Source organism: Mycotypha africana (genome assembly GCF_025528875.1).
Source record: "Mycotypha africana strain NRRL 2978 chromosome Unknown BDF20scaffold_17, whole genome shotgun sequence".
In the NCBI taxonomy this organism is placed as follows: Eukaryota; Fungi; Mucoromycota; class Mucoromycetes; order Mucorales; family Mycotyphaceae; genus Mycotypha; species Mycotypha africana.
This window is the reverse complement of record NW_026515741.1, coordinates 95410-115656: the sequence shown is the minus strand read 5'-3', so window position 1 is coordinate 115656 and position 20247 is coordinate 95410. Positions and strand designations below refer to the sequence as shown.

The window sequence follows — 20247 nt, the reverse complement described above, 5'->3', positions numbered from 1 at the left end:
AATACTCTGTTCAACAGTTCAAGTTGAAGTTATGTCCCTCATACGTTCAAAGATGTCATTGGTTGTTAGCAACCAAGGAATACTAAAAAAAAAAAAAAAACGATTTTTCAAAACTATTATTGTAAGAGTAACTGTAAAAGGCTTGTAAGTGTGGATCCTGACTATGAATGCATTACTAGATCAATATCAAACAAATTTCTTCCGGCATGCAACATTCCTCTTTTTTTATTTTCTTATTGTTTAAATGCTATGACTATTCTTTCTTGACTTGTATTTTTGTAGAATCGCTGCTTTTGTCTTGAATAAATAGTTGAGGATGCTTATTATACATCGGCCAAGGTGGAAGCACGACCTAGTAAAAAGTTAAAGGTTTGTTTATTAGTTTTTGGCCTTGCATGAATTCTATTGTCTGAAAAAAAACAACGCGCTTACCAGACTTGTAAGGATGCAGCCTGCTAAAAAGATATATAAAGATAACTGCATAGAAGCCATAAGGTAACCTGTTACAAAGCTAGCAAACTAAGCTCGCAAAAAAAAAAAAAAAAAAAAAAAAAAAAAGTTATAGCGACATCACTGTGATTTCTTGAGTTGACTTCTCTTCTACTACTCACACTAGTGACGATCAGCAGAATATATGTCAATTGCTCTGCTAGTTTTTGACCTTCGAAATCCTACATAAAATAGCCAGCTCTGTCAGAAACGCAGGTGAATGGATAATATTTTTGTTGGTTGATGTGTGGATTAGGATTTACAATTGTGCATTCCAATACTTCGCTCAGTGACATTGTGTAATTCTTTAGATGAAGAGGTATAAGTGTTTGCAGTAACAAAAATAATGCCGTAACAAGAGGAATAAGAAAATCGACCAATGCCAACAAGATACGCCGTGAATTTTCCTCCTTTTTTTCTTAAAAAACAGGAACATCAAATGCATTATTTCAAAATTCAAGGATAATTTTTGACATTCATTACACTTACCGCCTTTTTGTTTTTCTTTAGAGCTTCCATAGGTTGCTGCAGAAGATTTGAATCATTGTTGAAGAAGCCAAATTTTCATTTTTTTCGTTGACATCTAGTTCCTTTTCTTCGCTTAAAGTACACAAGCTGCGAATGAAGGAATACGAAGAAGAATAGCTTGTAGTGAATCTTGCCATTGTCAGCCTAGAGAGCAGTGCCTTCATATTATATGTTTGTTATTGGTCCATGTGTCGGTTTTTACAACAGTAGAACGGCATCCTCTTAGGCCTTCTCTTATAGGCAATCTTTACTTTCAATGAAAGCTATTCTGAGTATAGAAAAGTTGATACTTGGTATCCTCTGAGGCAGCCGCTACAGAGGAAAGTTGCTGCATGGCTAACATTGCATGACTTGATTGTAAACGTCAGAATGAGACCCGTCAAGTTCTCATCCTTGAAAAAAGTGATTTATGAACGCGTTATAATGGCCGTCGCATAGCGAAACAAAAGATAAACTTTGGCACAGAGTGATAAATCAGGTCGTTTTGAAAGCCTCAAAGCAGCCAATAGAGCTTCAATAATAATGATTGATGAGGTCAATGTGAGAGCAAGAAAGGCTATACTTGATACATCTGTAAAAGTAAACAATGAAACGTTTGTTTTCCTTTTCTCCTTTCGTGTTTCTTTTCTTTCATGCCTTCAAGTTGTTTTTCATCATTTCCCAACAGTGCACCCGCTGAACCTGATTGCTTTGGCTATCCTCAAAGAAATAAGGGGCCCTTTCTGTGCTCTTAGCGATGTAATAGGTGTTACTCACTTTTTGAGTTCCAACATCCACATCTCTTTGTTTCGGTTTAAAAGACAAAAAAAAAGACAACGTAGCAATGAATGACATGATACTGTCGTTAAAAAGTGTAGTTTACTTTAGCCGCCGGTATTCATCTACCACTTTATGTGCGGTTTGATCATCTTGAGAAAGTACACGTTTCTGTGATATAGAGAGACTGGTGATCGGAATGTATTCAAGTACTCTTTCTAACTTTTGATTTTAGGGTTTCTCTCTGCTGTTGTTGCTTTAGGGTAGTGAATTTCTTATTCACTTGGAACAACGACTAGATGAAGCAGCCATTTGGGCATGATACATTTACGTTTTCATATGTAAAAAATGAAATCTACTCAATAGCACGCCTAGCCAAATTTTATTAGAGTTCCTAAAGATGTTATTGGCAACAAGGAATGGAAAAAGAACATGGAGATGAAATAGAGTAACAGAAAGAAAATTCCAGAGAAGAGTGATTGCCATTGACGGAGCACGCCAATTCTGCCAATAGGATCAACTGCAATAGCAAAGAGAGACAGACGAGACTACAGTATATATATTCAAAAGTACAACTTCATACCCTATAACAATGATAAGAAAAAGAAAACAAGCTTACGGAAACGATATTTTATTTGTGGGGCTGCTATAACAGCACCTTTCAATGTTTATGTGTAAACTACAGATATAAAGCTGTTCATGGTGGTTGTTGTTTTTTTTTGTTTTTTTTTTTTTTGATAGGTTTGTCATGTTATGTACTCTAGAGATAAGGAATCAGGCCATATCGTATGGATAGATACTCTTTATTTTTGTGAAAGATTCTTCAACACAAGGCCTTGGTGCAACCATTGAGGCGGATCCATCATTTCTCGTATCTCGATCCATTGCAGTGTTGTATGTTCTAAGAAGAAGAATTCAACACCTCCAAGTCATGAATCCAGAAGATACCCTCTAGAATCCATGTTTTCCTCCCAATAGACTCCCATCTAGCTATAGTACTACACATTTGCACCCGTCTTTTTGGTGTTTGTAGTGTCATTGCTCAATGCGTTACTTGCGTTCTTACTGTTGGCTTTGTTTTATACCCAAACAAACAACTGCACCATTCAATTTTCTCAAAACATCCCCCCTGCATCACAATGGCAGTTCAATGGTCGGAGAGGATCAGAAAGAAACAAGTGCATTCTATGTAGTATTTGTGTCATACAAAATTGATTTGCGGGGATTCATTATTGAAAGATTCGGTTACATTGACGACGAGCGGACCCAAGAGCAGCTTCATGTGGTATGCTTTCCGATCAGAAAAAAAAAAAAAAAAAAAAAAAAAAAAAGTCAATGATTTTTCACTCCTTTTCTTTAGTTTCTTACATTTTCAATCGTTTATAACTCAAGATGGCGGTCATCTCAACACTCATCTCCTCTTTACCTCCTCTTTCAACATGTATCACCTATGTTCTTTTGGCCACTACACTCTATATCATCCTCAATATAGCGAATCAACTGGTAAAACAATGGGTCCAAACAGGGAAAAAAAAAAAAAAACCAACCTTCAAAGAACACGTATGGGCTGTTCCATCAGACAATGTAGTTGAACGACTTGTTTCTTTTTTTTTTTTTTTTTTTTTTTTCATAGTTTGGTCCCAAGAACTCAAAGGCGCCACCTGTCGTTTTTTCATGGATACCATTTATGGGAAATGCCATTGAATTTGGAATGTAAAGTAGTGTGGGGTAGTGAAGAGAAAACAATGGACCGCTTTTCCGGTGGTGTTTGAACTGAAACAATTATTATTTTTTTTTTTAGAAATCCTATTCAATTCTTACAAAAATGTCAAAAGAAATATGGAGACGTGTTTACTTTCCATATGGTGGGCAAGAAGGTGACTGTATTATTGGGTGCGGATGGCAACCAATTTGTTTTCAATTCCAAGCAGAATCTATCCTCGGCTGCCGAAGCTTACAATGATATGACGAAATATGTTTTCGGGCCCGAAGTTGTGTATGATGCACCTCACAATTTGTTTTTAGAACAGAAGAGGCAAGTGATGACAAAAAAAAAAAAAAAAAATCGAGTCATTCGCGCCCATGGGCTCTCATCCTCTATACTCCCTCCCCCCCCGCCTTTCTAGATTCATCAAGGCAGGTTTGAATTCAGAGTCCTTCCGCAAACATGTGCCCATGATTGTAGAAGAGGTGGAAAACTTTTTTCAAGATTTCAAAAAGCCTAGTGGTACTTTCGACGCCTATCATACGTTTGGATCCTTGATCATTTGCACAGCTTCACGTTGTTTGATGGGGAAAGAAATCCGTGCTAATCTCGATGGCAGTGTCGCCAAATTGTATTACGACCTGGATCAAGGATTTCAACCGATCAACTTTGTCTTTCCCAACTTGCCTTTACCTTCTTATCGTCATCGAGACGAGGCTTGTCGAAAAATGGCCGAACTTTATTCAAGCATCATCCAACGTAGAAAGGAGAACAATGATAGAGTAAGCATCAGATGGGTGGGGGGGGGGGGGGTAGATCACCCGCGGGGAGGAAGCGGCTTTTTTCGAAAAGAGGAAAGGAGAGTGGAGGAGGGACTGACGCATTTCTCCCTGAATATAGAACAACGCAGATTTACTTCAAGCTTTAATGGACGCCACTTACAAAGATGGAACGCCTGTCCCTGATCATCATATCGCTGGCATGATGATTGCGGTTCTCTTTGGTGGTCAGCATACATCGGCCACGACGGCTTCATGGACATTGCTCGAACTCTCTGCACGTCCCGATCTCATTCGCGCTCTGCGAGACGAACAGATTGAAAAATTGGGTTCTTTACAAGCCGAGCTGACGTACGATAATTTGAAAGAATTGACGTTATTAGAGTGCTGTGTCAAAGAAACGTTACGTCTCCACGCGCCCATTTATCAAATGATGCGTAAAGTCATTGCGCCTAACGGTGTCGTCTTTGAAAAGACAGGACATGAAATTCCCAAAGGACATTTCCTGTGTGCCGCTCCTGGCGTGACGCAAGTAGACGAGCTTTATTTCAAGGACCCTCTCACCTACCATCCCATGCGTTGGATTGATCTCGACGATCCTGTGCACGGCATGGAGGCAGGGGATGATGCGAATATGGATTACGGGTTTGGTGCTGTCGGTATCTCGTCTAAAAATCCATTCTTACCTTTTGGTGCTGGCCGTCATCGTTGTATTGGTGAACAATTTGGTTACTTGCAAATCAAAACCATTGTGGCTACCCTGTTGAGAATGTTTGATTTTGAGTTGGAAAACGGAAAAGTGCCCAAGTCAGATTACACCTCCATGGTAGTGGTACCTGAACGACCCGCTCACCTCAAGTATACCTGGAGAAAGTAAAAAAAGAAAAAAGCGAATGAACCCACCTGTCTGACAGAAAAAAAAATAAAAAAATCCACTGAACGGAGGAGTCAACATGATACACCAACAACACTACATTATTATTATTATTATTTATTCCCTCGACTGATTCCTCAAAAACCATTTTTTTTTTTTTTTTTTTGATTTTTTGCAACCATCACTTTTGAATAAAATGATATCATTGGATAGATTGAACATACAGTGAGCAGGGAAAGGGTAAGTTGAGGAAAAAGTGGTGAGAAGGTGTATGATCGAATGTAAAGGTATTTACAGGAGGGTTGAGCGAGAAGGGGGGGAGGGAAGACATAGTTGAGCTTGAGAGAGACGGGTCATTAGCCTACGATGGATTATTGCCTTGCAGTGCTGTGGCAGAAACAATAGACACGACGATGCAAGCAAACAAGAGTAATAAAGCTGTGAGGGAACCCAAACGCACGAGTGCGAGAATGCATCGTGTGATACCACGCACAACAAATAAAACGATCGCAAAAATAGCATATAAAACGAGAAGGGCAATAAGAACGGCTACTGTCTTGATTGTTTCACTGTTTACACTGCAGCTGTTTTCGTCACTATGACAGACTGTGTTGATAATAGCTGGTAATATATTGGCGTTGAGAATAGTGTAGTATACCCTAACAATGGGTGGACTGTAGGCGGATATCACGTCGATGATCTGTCGCATCCTAGGGAACAATTGATCGGGCGGTGGTGCATAGTAGTCCATTTTATGATGAAAATGATGGTAAAGATAAGTATACCATTTTGAAAATAGATCAGCCACCATGGCGTCCATGGTAGTTATAATGTAAGCTGTTTTCAACGGGGAAAAGAGTGGAAAAGAGGAATGCAATCTTCACCTTTGGGTGAGTGAAGCCAACCCAAAGTTTAAAGTAACTCCCATGTTTTACGTAAATCAAGAGCTGTTGTAGCACAACTCAACATATGACATTTTTAAAGGCACATGCATTTCTCACCGAGACTGTTGCTAGCTGGTGAAGGGAATGTGTACAGCCCTCTGCTATTGAGTGGTTTGACTGGATACAACTGATAACGACGATGCAACGCAAGTTTCTTTTTTTTTTTTTTTTTTTTTTTTTTTTTTTTTTTTTTTATTGATACGTATATACTGACATAAATTACAACAAAAGTCTAATTCTTTTTAGCCTTCTTCACTAGCTTCTTCTTGGCTAACTTTGCCTTGGGTTTCTCTTCCTTCTTGGCTGGCTTTTCCTTGGGCTTTTCCTCCTCCTTGGCTTGCTTCTCCTTGGTTGGCTTCTCCTTGGTCTTTTCCTCCTTGGTCTTTTCCTCCTTGCTCACTGTAGCCTCAGAAGGGAAGGCTGCATAGACTGGAAGGACGGGTGAGGAGCTGGATTTCAAGCCCAGCATCTGTACTTGGTCCCATTCGTGAGCACAAATGTTAACAATTTCCGGTACAGCTGCTTTATAATTTTTTAATACGTCTTCCTTGGACATGCCAAAATTACCAATATAAACAAGTCTAATAGGGATAAACCCCATCCGCCAACAAGTGAATGGTTAGTACAACAGCCCATCTTTGATGCTTGGAATGAAAAAAAAAAAAAAAAAAAAGAGACCCTCTCGACTTACGTGATGAGACCGTTGTTTAGCTTGACATAGGTAGCATTCAATGCTGCTTCGATATGATTTTTAAAAGAGCCAGTGGGCTTTAAAGCAATAGGCGTCCTAACATAGTGTGAGGGGGAAACTCGATGAGTCAAAGGCCAACAGGGATACATCGTTGGGTCTTTTTTTTTTTTTTTTTTTTTTTTTCCGGGAAATGTCTTACTTGTTTCTTTCAAAGAACTTCTTGCCAAGTAAAGGTGGCATCAAATGTACAATTCGATCATCCACCATAAATAAATCGTAAGAGTTTAATAATTTTCTTCTTGATTCGAATGACTTGTATACTGTAGCTAATTCTCTCGTGTTGATGACCTGAACCAAACCAAGAAAGCATGAAAGAGTGAACGGAAAGCTCATAAGGAAAAAGAATAGATCCCAACCACACAAAACATACCTTCTTGATAGGGGTATCCTTAACTTTCTCTTCGACATCCTTTGTATTTTCTTTGGTAAAGTAACAGATTTCTAAATCGTCTTTGAAAGGCTTACAAGGTAAGGCACTAATTTTATAGAATCCATTTTTGTTATCAGTAGGTCGTCTCTCTCTCGTATTGGGTGGGCAAGCAGCGCAAAAGAAAAAAAAAAAGAGTGACAAACGGTAGCTGCTGTTGTTTCTCTAAGCTTACATCTTTTTTTTCTTTGTAGTTTCTTTGTTCATTATTTTATGTGTTGTGATTTGAATATAGATGCCACTTTCTTCATCACTGTCAAGTAAATCGTTGGATTGCTTTGATTCGTTGAATGTATATAAGGCATCGATGGCTTTCTTAGCCTGAAGGAGGTCGGAAACAAAGCAGAAAATAGACAGTGCATCAGTCAACCCGCTCCGTCTCTTACAAACAGTCTTTCAATAGAAATAGACGTATACCTGTTTCCAATCGATTTTCTGTACCATGAGTTTTGTTTCTTTCTATTGAAAATCAAATATAAATTCCTTTGCCCAAAAGATTCACTTTTTCGAAAATAAAAGAGAAAGATAAGCCACCTGTGAGTTTTGCCTCGAGTCACGAAATTTCCGTTCAATTCATGCAGATCGGGTTTTTTTACAAGTTGAATAAAAATTGCCCTGAGAGCCCGTGGCCAACGGATTTCTTTTCCCGTAACATGGCTCTTCTTTCATCTGTCAGTAAAAAGGGTGAGGTCGTGGGGGACCCAACTGTGAGCTTTGATGGAGCTGAATACATACCGAATCAAGCGATTGAGCTTTCTTTTCTTACCGCTCTATTCGATGGCATGATGTGATGTCAAAACCCCCTCGAAAAACCCGACTTTGAAAAGAGAGAAAGAAAGAGACACTGTGAAGAGTAAAAAAAAACATATCACAGGAAATCCATGATGGGCAAATAGAGACATTCTTTTAACAAGTCGAGTGATATCACAGCGGCGTAGATGGAGTTTTTTTTTTGCAGAGAGATCATTCAGAAAAGAGGACGCGTGATGAATGAGAAAAGCACCCATAGAAAAACATTTTCAAAGGACACTGAACTAAGTGCACGCATGTTCATACGCGCATTGATAACTCTTGTAAAAAATGTTCAAGACATTTATAATAGAGGGGAATATCGACATACTGAATAGACAATCAAGTAAATGAAGAGAAAGACGATAAAACTCACTTGTTTAGACCGGAAATAAAAAAGAAGGACAACCTGTTTTGTAACCTAGAAGTGCATTATCTATGTCGATGTATCATTTCCCAAGTGAGCCAGTGGCATTGACATGATAGAGTCGGCCAGCAGCTTTCTTGGAGACCTTGGACTTTGCCCAGATGGAGAGATGAACTTTAGCTGACTTTGGACAAAAGGCTCTCTTAGTGAAGAGGTATAAGGATTTTGGATAAGAAAAAAGACACGTCTGAGTCTTGTAAGAGAACTTATCGTTACGCTTTCCCTGTAAAGATTCTTGGCAGCAAAAAGAGATACTGTATGGCTTTTTTTCCGTCGTGTCCTTGTTGACTATGCCTCCTTATAGTCTTGTTGGCTGTGCATTGAGCTCGGAATGCTTCCCGTGCATGCTCGAGTTGCAATGAGACGTACTTGAATCTTTCTTTTTCTTCATGAGCCTTTTTTTTTCCAAAGGACAAAACACCCTTTCTAAGAGAGTCGTTCTTCAAACGGATTTACTTTCTTTTTTATCCACAAACGTAGTGGTAACAGTAGCCAAAGCCTACATCATGGACATCGAGAGGACGGGTACCCGTCCCCATAGAAACAGCAGCTGAATGCACACATGTCATCTCTGTTGCTGCTCCCACGCTCTTGACGACTCCAGTCAAAACTCTCCTATTTCCTTCATTCCAAGTACGACTACACACCCCCCCCCTCCATACTAAGGTTGAAAATAGCTCGTACCACGCATAGAAGACAACCCTTTCGCTATGAATGGGGTAACTAAGCCTTAAATAAACTCCTGAATATGTATTGAAAGTCTCGATTGCTTGTTTATTTGTGTACTCGGCTGATTTTAGTAAACTTCCATATCGGGTTGGATAGAGAACGCATGGTGAAAAAAAAAAAAAAAAAAAAAAGCTGACCCATTTTTTCAATCGTGGCCTCTTTTTGTTGAACCATTGCTTTGTCTTGGATGGCTTTCACAAAGAAGTTGTCGTATTCTATCCCATAGAGGCTTATCGATGCATGCACACCAACAAGCTTTTTTTCTCGAAGAAGTCTCGTAATAGCCAATCTATAAAAGGAAGTATTAAAGATAAGCAACACAGCTTGTCTTTTTTTTTCTTGGAGAACGCATGAGATAACAAAGTAGTACATGCATTGAAAATTTTTTGGCAAAGGATTTTCACTCTCTAGCGGATTTTAGGCTCTACCAAGCGTACGTTGATGCATAGCGGATGAGGGTCGTTTGTTCTTGATAAGGCTGACCCATTTCTACAGACAGCATTGTATCGCTCATGGAAAGCAAGTGGTGAGGGCCATAGTGAAGCTACTTTTTGGAGTATTTTAGCCTTTTGTACAGAGCTTCGATAAAAGAGGATCTGCAGAAAGCGTAAAAAAAAAAAGAAAAAAAAATAAGCTACGGAATACGGAATAAATGAGTTACACTCAAAGAGCCTTCATTGTGGAGGTTACCTTAAAAAAAAAAAAGTTGGCTCTCTTAAAATGGTAAAAACAACAAACACCCCCTCAATGACGAACGCCAAAGCCCCACTCTCTTTTTCATTCTACCAAGCACAGAAAAAATCAATCCTCTTTTTTGAATGCATCCTGCTTGGTTTTTTGACATTTTCGTATGGAGTTATTGCTACGCAACGAATACGAAATGGCTTTTTAGATGGGTATGTGTTGCAGTGCATTGACTTTTTCTGTTGACAAAAAGCATAGGTAAGCAAGAAAACAATTAACGTTGACTGACGAAACAACGTGTAACACATTATTAATTATCACAAGGGAACAGTGGGTATATTTTTGGAAATAAAGGATGATGAGCGAGTAAGATCACTGTCCATCTGTACCCTTTTCCACTTAGTCTAGACCTCACATTTGAGTCGAGGAACATCATAGCAACGAACACGTAAATCATGGCACTTTTTTCATTATAAAATCAAAGCCAAGACATAGACTGTAACCCCATTACTTGTGGATTGGAAAAGGAAAAAAAAAAAAAAAAAAGGCTATTCATGTAACCAATCGCGTAAATTGAGCTAAAAAAACTATCTGATACAACAACAACAAACAACTGTTGTGTAAATACAATACGATGCTCTATAACATAGCGTCTCTTCAGTCGCACAAAATTTACTGTAATTTGTCCAGAACATACAAGTGTCAACAAGCCAAACGAATATCAACGCTGTCTACTCTGCAACTATCTTTTATACTACTATATTCAGTCTATTTTCGAAAGAAACAAGTAGTAGTAGTAAAAGTGAATATGAAATAGCTCTCTCAAGTGCTTTGTGTAGAGCAACTGAGGGTTGCTCTCCTGAGCGAACAATTAAAATTTAACGTTAATAAAGTTCCGCTAGATCACATGAGACTATTGCATTTTTCAGGAGAGAGAGGAGAGGGTTTTTTTTTTTTTTTTTCCCCGTCTATATAAATCCAGTGCTCACTTTTTTTTTAATTTCTGTCTATCTCTTTAACCTTTTTCAAAAAAAAAAAAACTTTCTTTATTATCTTTCTAACAAAACCTTCTTCTTAAATCTGAACTACTTGCCCTCTAAACTGAAAAAAAACTTTCTTCCAATTCACTTTTCGAATGACAAACATCATCTCAACCACCATCCATGCTGCGATCAGTAGGCAGCTTAAGCAGTTTATTGAAATGCTTATCGCCGATGAGTCAACCTACCTTCTTCACATTAATGATCTTCAACTTGAAGTACCTGAAAGTGAATCCGTCTTGGACGCGATCTATGAGCGTTTAGAAGAACAACATAGGTTACAGTTGGATAGCCTACGTCAAGTCCATGATAAAATGCAACGTGAATGTGAACAGTTACGCGACTGGATTACGACCCACAAGCAACTCTTAGGCCAGTACACTGCAGGTACTCCTTCTCGTGATCAAACCAAGACTTTGAGAGAAAACTTGAATGAATTGCACGCTGAGTATAAAGTATTGGAAAAAGTAAATTTATCCAGACTTTGAAAAACAAACAAACAACCCCTATGTCTTTTATCCCTTTATTTACCTTTTCTGCGGGCATTTCGTCCCTTTTTTTTTTTTTTTTTTTTTTTTTTTCTTTTTTGCTTCTATAGGAATACAATGAAAAGAGACTCTATGTTGATAGTAAGTTTCTTATGCACTGCCACTGTCCTCCCCCCTCACCCCCGCCAGTCACTGACTCATTTTTTTATCATTTTTTTTTTTTTTTTTAGGCCTCAAGTCTCAAATCTCTAACTTTTACGAAACACTTCAGGGTTTCGCCAAGATTGATCTCGTTGCATTGGTGGGCAACGACGTGTCTGTCGCTGCCATTAGTGACCTTGAACAAGAAGTCAAGCGCTGCCAAAACGAGTATGATGACCGCCTCGTTTCTACCACGCAACTTGCCATGCTTTTAGTGAACCTGCTGAAAGAGGTGGAGCCTTTGACCAAGACAAGTACCGATGAACGTGCCCTGAAGGTCAACTCTCAAACGCATTTTAGTGATGTCAAGTTGCTCACCAAAGAAGAAGAAGCAAGTTTCGAGTCTCGCATTCAAGACCTAGACAAGGTCAAGCAGCACCACGAGTCAAGAATCAGGCAGATCAAAGAAGAAGTCGTTCATATCATGAACAGAATCAATATCGAACCTGCTGAACAAGAACAAGTCGTCAAGCAACTCTCTTCTGGCTGCTCTTATGCCCATGCTGAAAAGGTAAAGCCCCCCTTTTTGTTATTGACCCCCACAAGAACACATCTTGATATGGGGCTTGTGACTCATCCCCCCTCCCCTTCATTTTACGTGTAGGCTGAACACATCTTGCAAAAATATGTCCAGCTCAAGAAGGACAAATTAGGTGAATTCATCGAAAATGCCAAGAAGGTCTTGCACGAAACTTGGGATCTCATGTTCATCACAGAAGCCCAACGTCGATTGTGTACTGCTGCCTACAGTGATGACGTCTCTGAAGCCATCCTCGCTGCCATCGAGAAGAAAACAAAAGAAGTCAAGGAAGAATACCAAAAGTATGCTCCTCTCTATGAACTCGTCAGAAAGTATAAAAAGTTGAAAGAAGACTTCAAGGAATTCGAAGCCATGACCAAAGATTCCTCCCGCTTACTGAACAAGAGAACAAGAGGTGACCCTGGTCGTTTACTCAGAGAAGAAAGAACCCGTAAACGTTTCAATACCGAGATTCCAAAGGTCGAGCGTGAATTGGAGGCTCTCTTACTGGAATACGAAGGCTGCCATGGTTGTGACTTCTACATTGGCGAAACGCCTTACTTGACCGAGGTGATCTATAAAAATGCTCCTCCTCCCACAGGCCATCGCTTGTATCCTAAACCTGCCTCATCCTCCAAAAGACCCCAAGCATCCTCCTCCTCTTCCCAAGCCTCCTCGTCTACTGCAAACCCATCGGCCGCCAAGAAACGTCATCATGAGGAAGAAAATCCAACAGAAGCCATGTCCAAAGGTCCCTCTCCGCCGGCTTCTTCGCAAACCTCCACCGTGAAGCCACACATCGTCAAGCGTCCACGCATCGATAAACCCACAGAGAGCCAACCAAGGAGACCTTCACAACCGTCCTCCTCTTCGCAAGCTTCTTCCTCTTCGCAAGCCTCTTTGCAAACTTTCACAGGGAAGCCACACCTCTTCAAGCGTCCATCCGTCGATAAACCAACCCATAGCCAATCAAGGAAACCATCACAGCCATCCTCCTCTTCGCAAGCTTCTTCCTCTTCGCAAGCCTCTTTGAAAACATCCAAAGTGAAGCCACACGTTTTCAAGCGTCCATACGATAAGCCAACCCATAGCCAACCAAGGAGACCATCACAGCCGTCCTCCTCTTCGCAAGGTTCTTCCTCTTCGCAAGCCTCTTCCTCTTCCTCTTCGCAAGCCTCTTCCTCTTCGCAAACCTCTTCGTCTACAGTCAAATAAATTGTCCACAGCGAAAAACCAATACAGCCCTTGATACCACTTTTTCCCCAAAAAAAAAAAAAAAAAAGCGAATCGCTTTTTTTGTTATAAATCATTCCTTCCTTCACCCCATACACATTCGTTTTTAAACTATTTATATTATTATTATTATTATTATTATTATTCTTTAAAAACCAAAATGGTTTGTTACAATTAAATAAAATATACGATATCCCCTTTTGCTTTTTTAAAAAAAAAAAAAAAAACCATGACAAATCGCTTCTCCCTAAATCATCTCACTTCAGGAACAGCTGCAAAATACCAACACTCAAATGGATTGAAATCCCGCGAGGCTTTCCCGCGAGCCAGAAAAAAAGCGTTCGCTTCTAAAGGAAGAAAGAGAGTAAAAGGGAACCCACGACCCCGTTCCTGTCCCAATGAGCAGCAAACGAAAAGCAATCCACCTAAGCTTGTTGGCTTGTTTACAGCTGTTAGGCATTGCTCTCTTCTGCAAAGGTTTCTTTCCTTATAAGGTCTATTTATCAGGTTTCGCAGATGAAGTGGTCCATGATGCTCCTCAGTTTGACAGATTAGTCTTTGTCCTCATCGATGCCTTACGAAAGTACGACGCCATTTTTTATTTTATTTTTTTTCAAGTGGTTTTAACCATCACTCACTCACTCACTCCCTTGTGTTTCTTTTTCTGCATACTAGTGATTTTATATTAGGTGAGCATTCAGGGTTTCATTTTGTCAACCAACAGATAAAGCTCGGTCGTGCCTATCCTTTCACAGCCAAAGCAACAGCGCCTACCGTCACCTTACCTCGTATCAAAGCCTTAACGACCGGTACCATACCCAGTTTTTTGGATGCTATTCTCAATATTGCCGAAACAGATACCAGTGCTTCCTTGACGCATCATGATAATTGGCTTTATCAGTTCCGAAAGCAGCACAATCGAACCCTTCATTTCTTTGGCGACGATACATGGCTCAGGCTCTTTCCCAACGATATTTTTACAAAAACAGATGGGACGACTTCTTTCTTTGTGTCCGATACAGTACAGGTCGACTGGAACGTCACGCGCCATATCGAAACAGACATCACAGTACAAGACTGGGACGCTGTGATCCTTCATTATCTGGGCTTGGATCACATTGGCCATCTGAGTGGACCTCAAAGTCCACTGATGAAACCAAAGCAGTTGGAAATGGATAAAGCCATTCAATCCATCTACGCTATCGTGAAAGCCCAAGATCAGAAACGCATCCGCCCAGAGGACCCACCCTCCAAAGGCACTTTATTGATTGTCTGTGGGGATCATGGTATGAATGAGGTAGGGAGAGAAATAACGGACCCAAAAAAAAAAAAATAGGAAAGCAACCATGACTGAGTAGTATGGGCACAACATTTCTTTTAGAAAGGAAACCATGGAGGCTCCACCCTAGGCGAGACATCGGCTGTAAAAATGACTTGGCTAATTTTATTTGTGTCGAGAAAATAGACTCGATGGAGGGCTCATTCCGTTTATTTCATTCTCTAGGCTTTGGTGTTTCTCAGCCCGTCATTTGAAGACCAACCTGCCAAAGCGCTCATCGATGTGAAACGACCGATGGCGTTTGGATATCCAGTGATGGATCAAATTGATCTTGTGCCTACTCTGGCCACGTTATTCGCATTTCCTATACCCAAAAACAGTATTGGAAAGCTGATTCTGGACCTTTACAAAGAGGGTAAGTTGACTTGGTTGCAGCATCGAGATGAAAGCATAGCAACTGAATGCTTTTGTATGGACTCTAGATATACCCAGTATTCTGCGACATCTTGAACGAAATGCGCAACAGTTAGGGCGGCTACTGGCAAAGAGTGTCCCTGCATTTGCAAAAACATTCGATCAGCCGGCCCACGGGGTCGATGCACTCACTGACTCCTTTGGACAGTTGTATGTGAAAGCAAAACAACTCCATCATCAATATATACAGACAAACGAGGAAAAGAGAGGAAAACATGCTGCTGCAGCTTATTATGAGGTATAGATAATCATCGTTGTTATCGGCTACCAAAGCGATGGATGACAAAACGCAAACTCATCTATTTTAACCATCCCCACACACACACACACACACACATTCAAGTTTATAGAAGCAGCACAAGCGCAACTCGCCAACACTGCCTGTGATTACAGTTTAAGTCAAATGCTGATAGGTGTTGTTTGTATCTGTCTCACCGCCGTTGGGTTCATTCGATTAGCCATGTTGCGTCCAAAGACGCTTTCTTTATCAGCAGAGGACACTCACTCTGTCACGGACAACAAGCACCATTGGGGAGGCATGACCCAACGATTCGCCATCATTGGCTTAATGCTCTATGCTGTAAGCATGTTTGCTAGTAGTTTTGTGGAAGAAGAACATGCTACTTGGTATTTCTTTACACAAACAAGTACGATGCTTGCTATCTATCACAGGTAAGACCCCTTCTTCTAGGCTTGTGCTTCAATGGAAAAAATCTTTTTTTTTTTTGCTCATACTCTTTTCATTTTCTTTTTTGTAAAAGCGCTCGATTATCACCCTCCTCTGTTCCCTACATTGCCGTAGAATTATTTCTGGTGCGTCTCACCATCGCTTGGAACTCACTCTCCTTTTCAGACGCGACGACATTTCACCTTTTGGCTTTTAGTCTGTTAGCCTCTGTCGTCTACAGCGCCCGTAGTTTACAAAGGCTTCATCATGACAATCGATGGGTGGATGTACACCAAACATCAAAAATCATACAATGTATCGTCAAGCTTATTTTGTTCCTCATCCTCCTGTTTCAATCCGTGTTTGTGTTTGCGTACAAAATACGTAGTCATCCGGCTATTACCAACCTACCCTCCATTTATAACGCCTTGCTTGATTGGGAACTTTTACAACAATTGACGCAAATACAACTAGGCAGATTGATCTATAATTATTGTGGAGCAGGCCTTTTGGGTTTGTATGGATTATTCTATGTACTGCAGCGATCCAAAAAGATGGATTTCACGGAGCAAGAGGACAACGAAGGCGAAAGGAGGGTTGAAAACAAAGAGGTGGTTGAACGGATGGAGGACAACAAAAACGAAAACATCAGTGCATGGAGGAAGAAGGCGGATCAAGTCACCTCAGTCTCAGGTAAAATAACAATAGATGAGATTTCCCTGAGGGAGCGGGGCAGGGGGTTGCCTGAACGTAATCGATTGGAACTCATTCACCCCTTATTCTAGGCTTGATACTACAGTTACTACTTTACATGTTGACACCTGTGTTCATTCTTCTCAGTGATAATCACAACGCATTTCTGTTTTTCCTTTTTACACTACAGTTTCAATGTCTGCTGACTTGGCATGCCAAGCTAAAAGTACCGGTTTGGTTTACAAGTGTGTTGGTCACCTGTTTATGTCATACAGCATTTTTCGCGACGGGCCATTCTAATTCAATAGCGTCTGTAGATCTTAGTAATGCCTATATTGGTGTGGAGCAATATGATACCCTCTTTATTGGCATTCTTACTTTCTGCTCAAACTGGTCAGCAAGCCTTTGGTGGTCTATCGCAGGCTGGGCCCTGTGCGTGAGCACGACATCGTCTACAGCGATGACTTTGAACCATCCTACTGACGTCAAGCGACTGGAACCAACAAAGAGCGGTGGCTGGATGGATTATATTTTAGTGCAATGTATTTTGTTTAGTGTTGCGTTAGCTTTCCTGTCTATAGCTGTCACTATTCTAAGAGAGCATTTATTTATTTGGACCGTTTTCTCTCCCAAGTATCTTTATCAAATAGCATGGACTTGCTTATTTCATTGGGTCCATCAAGTGATGATAGGCTCTCTTTGCACTCAAATGATGTTCAAGCAAAAAATAGGATAGACAGTGTATGCAATAAAGCAAAAAAAAAAAAAAGAATGACAAAATCCATATGAACTTTTGTACCTGGATGTCATCATGCTCGCATAAAATTTTAATGTGTGTGTGTGTGTGTGTGTGTGTGTGTGTGTGTGTCTTTGTAGGCCCGCCGGTCACGGGTCTCTGTCTTTTTTCTTCTTACTCACCCAACCTATTCCCTCTCTTTCCCTAAATAAAAGCACAGACGTAAGCAGATTAAAGCGGGTGCAAAAATTACAGCATAACAAACAAGTCAACCAACCCATAAAACGTAAAAACAGGCATAAGCAACATACACCTCTTCTCCCGCAAATATGGCTGAAAGTCCAAGCTCATCATTACTTGCGTCTCCGAAACTGTACAAACCTTCCTCATTAGTTTCGACGCATTCAGCATCTTCTGCTCGATCCGATCAAAAAACTATTTTTGACATCATCTACTCGCCCATAAAAAATTCGACCGACTTTTATGGAGCTAGTTTGGAACAGCAGCCATCGCAAGTGACACAGCAGAAGCCAACCATCCAGTCCGGTGGCTGCGTACACCTCACAAAACTCAAGCAAGAATATATAGACCAGAAAAATGGAGGAGGAGGAGGAACGATGAACAACATTTTTGACAATTATCGAATACTGATTCAATATTCCATGTTATGGCATCAATCTAAAAAGTCGAAAGCAGCGTCTTCAGTCGACGGTGACAACAGGAGTCATAGTAGCAACGGTAATAACACTATCCACTCAAAGACAAGGAAACATAACGAGGTACAATGAAAAAGCGAAAGATCAGATTTAATGCAACAAGGCATTGAGCCTTTCTTTTTCAAAAAAAAAAAAAAAAATATAGCTGCCTATTCCCGAATGTAGTACATGTCTGTACCCTTTATCCCATTTACATGCTTGCTTACACTGCGTTTATTTTGGATGTTGGAAAAAGGGCCATATAAAGCAGCATCAAAAAGAAAAGAAGCATACATTTGGTAACCATGCTTCCTAGCCTTATTCCGCCTGTGTGGTTTTTTTTACTTACCATTCGTCATTTTTTGGTCTACTGGCTCAGCTATGGACTTTAATAGATATACCTTGTTCTGCTCTGAATGCGATGACTATATATATGATGTGGAATTAGAGGAAACAATCATAAATTTTGAGAGATACACAAGTAGAGTACTATTGCTTATAACAAAGGATCTACGGGTCTTCTGTTACACAAATCGGGTCTAACCTCCACTTACAGAATTAGGAAGGAAAAGACAACGCGTCCAGCCTTGGGAGCCAACCAGGAAGGACATTAACTCAATCACACATTATTCGACCTTGTCTTCCTGTCAAGGTATTCGAGGACTATGTAATATGGGCAACACCTGTTTCATGAACGTCATTTTGCAAAGTTTGATCCATAATCCATTGCTCAAAGCCTACTTTCTAAGTGACCGACATAACTCTAAAACCTGCCAGAAGCAGCACTGCATGTGCTGTGAGATGAACGATCTATTTGCAGAGGTATTGCCATTTTTATTGCTTATTCGACACCGTTTCATCGCTGTTTCCTTTCACATGATGTACTAAAACTGTTTTGTAGTTTTATGCAAACGACAAGAAGCCCTACGGACCTTGCCGATTTTTACAGTCCATGTGGATGAGTATGAAAGAGTTGGCAGGTTATGCCCAGCAAGATGCCCATGAATTTTTCATTAGTGCTCTAAATAACATTCATGCTGGCTGTGAAGAACATAAACTAGGTACCAACTGCGAGTGCATCATTCATAAGACATTTGCTGGGTTATTACAGTCCAATGTTACTTGTCTAAAATGCAAAAATGTGACAACGACGTATGACCCCATGTTGGATATCAGTTTAGGCATGCTAAAAACTCCCAAATCCCTTGCTACTGAGAAAAGGAAGAATCACCATCATAGTCACAGTGATAGTAAGAAGGGTAATGCTAGTATTGGCTCATCAAAATATAATGAATTTGAACGGAGAAAAAGTCGCGACGAGCAGCATCATAAGCATGGTAATACCTTACTAGATTGTTTAGATAGGTAACGCAAGGCCATTATTTTACATAGGCAAAAATTGAGTAGTGGTCAAAAACATCTGTTCAAACTATTTTTTTTTATTCATTCAATAGATATACACAACCGGAGAAATTGGGCTTGAATGAGTACAGTTGTAGTAAGTGTGGAAATACTTTTCAGGTAAGTATGAACTGGCTTTGATCTGAAATAGATAAGCAAGATGTGACGTTTTGGCTGATTTACGTTTGATCAATAGGAGGCTACGAAGCAACTGTCGTTCAAGCGTTTACCGCCAGTGTTAAGTATTCAATTGAAACGGTTCGAACATGGTTTGACTTCAAGTAAAATTGAAACCAAAATAAGATTCCCAGTTGAACTAAATTTGACACCATATACAACTTCGAAAGATAAAGAAGAGTAAGTTTTTAGCAAGGTGAATAGTAATAGTAAGCATACTAATCTAGTGTTTACTGAACCGATATCAGAGACAACATTTACACTCTATTTGCAGTGGTAAACCACCAGGGTAAAATGGATACAGGGCACTATACAATGTATGCTAAACATAGAAATGAAGTAAGATCGATGAAAAGACATACTAAATTTCAGGAAAGAAAACTCCAGTGCATGTCTGATGCTTGTTAATGATCAAATCTGTAGTGGTTTCGCTTCGATGACCATAATGTCACCACGGCGTATCAAAAAGAAGTTTTAGACAGTAAAGCGTAAGTCTATTTTAGTGTTAAGTATACGTTTACGCGTAAATATTAATTTCAAACATTTGTCTGCTAGATATATGTGCTTTTACATCAAAAAATCTTTAGAGTATGAACACGTAGACCCCTTCAAATTTGAATAAATGTACTAAATTAAGACGCCTCATTCAAAAATAAAGTAAAGTTGGCATGTTGTTATTGTAACATGATGTAGATCCCGCTTTGTTCTATATATGAGCTATGTTTATTATTAAGGGAAGTAAGCTAAGAACATACTTTCCA

At 39.9% G+C, this 20247-nt stretch overlaps 8 protein-coding genes across 8 annotated transcripts; 4 read left to right on the top strand and 4 right to left on the bottom strand.

The window, feature by feature from the left end:
* Positions 1-44: 44 nt before the first annotated feature.
* BDF20DRAFT_901468 (microsomal signal peptidase-like protein 12 kDa subunit) lies at positions 45-1213 on the bottom strand. The gene is made up of 4 exons (XM_053082802.1): positions 753-1213; positions 612-671; positions 433-519; positions 45-352 (listed from the first exon to the last, which is right to left on the bottom strand). Exons 1-4 carry the CDS (start codon positions 783-785, stop codon positions 254-256), a joined length of 279 nt encoding a protein of 92 aa, XP_052930867.1. The 5' UTR covers positions 786-1213; the 3' UTR covers positions 45-253.
* A 1906-nt stretch (positions 1214-3119) lies between these two features.
* Positions 3120-5305, top strand: BDF20DRAFT_901467 (lanosterol 14-alpha demethylase). Its single transcript, XM_053082801.1, has 5 exons — positions 3120-3276; positions 3407-3486; positions 3575-3808; positions 3900-4260; positions 4379-5305. Exons 1-5 carry the CDS (start codon positions 3166-3168, stop codon positions 5132-5134), a joined length of 1542 nt encoding a protein of 513 aa, XP_052930866.1. The 5' UTR covers positions 3120-3165; the 3' UTR covers positions 5135-5305.
* BDF20DRAFT_901464 (uncharacterized protein) lies at positions 5252-6347 on the bottom strand. Its single transcript, XM_053082800.1, has 2 exons — positions 6307-6347; positions 5252-6221 (listed from the first exon to the last, which is right to left on the bottom strand). Exon 2 carries the CDS (start codon positions 5949-5951, stop codon positions 5493-5495), a length of 459 nt encoding a protein of 152 aa, XP_052930865.1. The 5' UTR covers positions 5952-6221; positions 6307-6347; the 3' UTR covers positions 5252-5492.
* BDF20DRAFT_901459 (ribosomal protein L1p/L10e family-domain-containing protein) lies at positions 6247-7749 on the bottom strand. Its single transcript, XM_053082799.1, has 6 exons — positions 7671-7749; positions 7429-7574; positions 7197-7302; positions 6966-7114; positions 6787-6862; positions 6247-6693 (listed from the first exon to the last, which is right to left on the bottom strand). The coding sequence occupies exons 1-6, from the start codon at positions 7695-7697 to the stop codon at positions 6610-6612; spliced, it is 588 nt and encodes a 195-aa protein (XP_052930864.1). The 5' UTR covers positions 7698-7749; the 3' UTR covers positions 6247-6609.
* BDF20DRAFT_992070 (uncharacterized protein) lies at positions 7750-8433 on the bottom strand. The gene is made up of 2 exons (XM_053085367.1): positions 8020-8433; positions 7750-7922 (listed from the first exon to the last, which is right to left on the bottom strand). Exon 1 carries the CDS (start codon positions 8258-8260, stop codon positions 8024-8026), a length of 237 nt encoding a protein of 78 aa, XP_052930863.1. The 5' UTR covers positions 8261-8433; the 3' UTR covers positions 7750-7922; positions 8020-8023.
* Positions 8434-11017: 2584 nt separating this feature from the next.
* On the top strand, positions 11018-13346 carry BDF20DRAFT_840331 (microtubule associated protein-domain-containing protein; the record flags this gene model as incomplete). Its single annotated transcript, XM_053079374.1, has 4 exons — positions 11018-11389; positions 11521-11551; positions 11641-12122; positions 12216-13346. The coding sequence occupies 4 exons, from the start codon at positions 11018-11020 to the stop codon at positions 13344-13346; spliced, it is 2016 nt and encodes a 671-aa protein (XP_052930862.1).
* Positions 13347-13412: 66 nt separating this feature from the next.
* Positions 13413-17296, top strand: BDF20DRAFT_982984 (alkaline-phosphatase-like protein). The gene is made up of 8 exons (XM_053085148.1): positions 13413-13947; positions 14040-14661; positions 14746-14787; positions 14869-15058; positions 15126-15355; positions 15461-15789; positions 15879-16477; positions 16570-17296. The coding sequence occupies exons 1-8, from the start codon at positions 13763-13765 to the stop codon at positions 17211-17213; spliced, it is 2841 nt and encodes a 946-aa protein (XP_052930861.1). The 5' UTR covers positions 13413-13762; the 3' UTR covers positions 17214-17296.
* A 37-nt stretch (positions 17297-17333) lies between these two features.
* On the top strand, positions 17334-20214 carry BDF20DRAFT_1004934 (uncharacterized protein). Its single transcript, XM_053074673.1, has 10 exons — positions 17334-17992; positions 18075-18207; positions 18288-18389; positions 18465-18730; positions 18810-19273; positions 19363-19429; positions 19506-19666; positions 19735-19825; positions 19910-19974; positions 20042-20214. Exons 1-10 carry the CDS (start codon positions 17543-17545, stop codon positions 20106-20108), a joined length of 1866 nt encoding a protein of 621 aa, XP_052930860.1. The 5' UTR covers positions 17334-17542; the 3' UTR covers positions 20109-20214.
* The last annotated feature ends 33 nt before the right edge of the window (positions 20215-20247 follow it).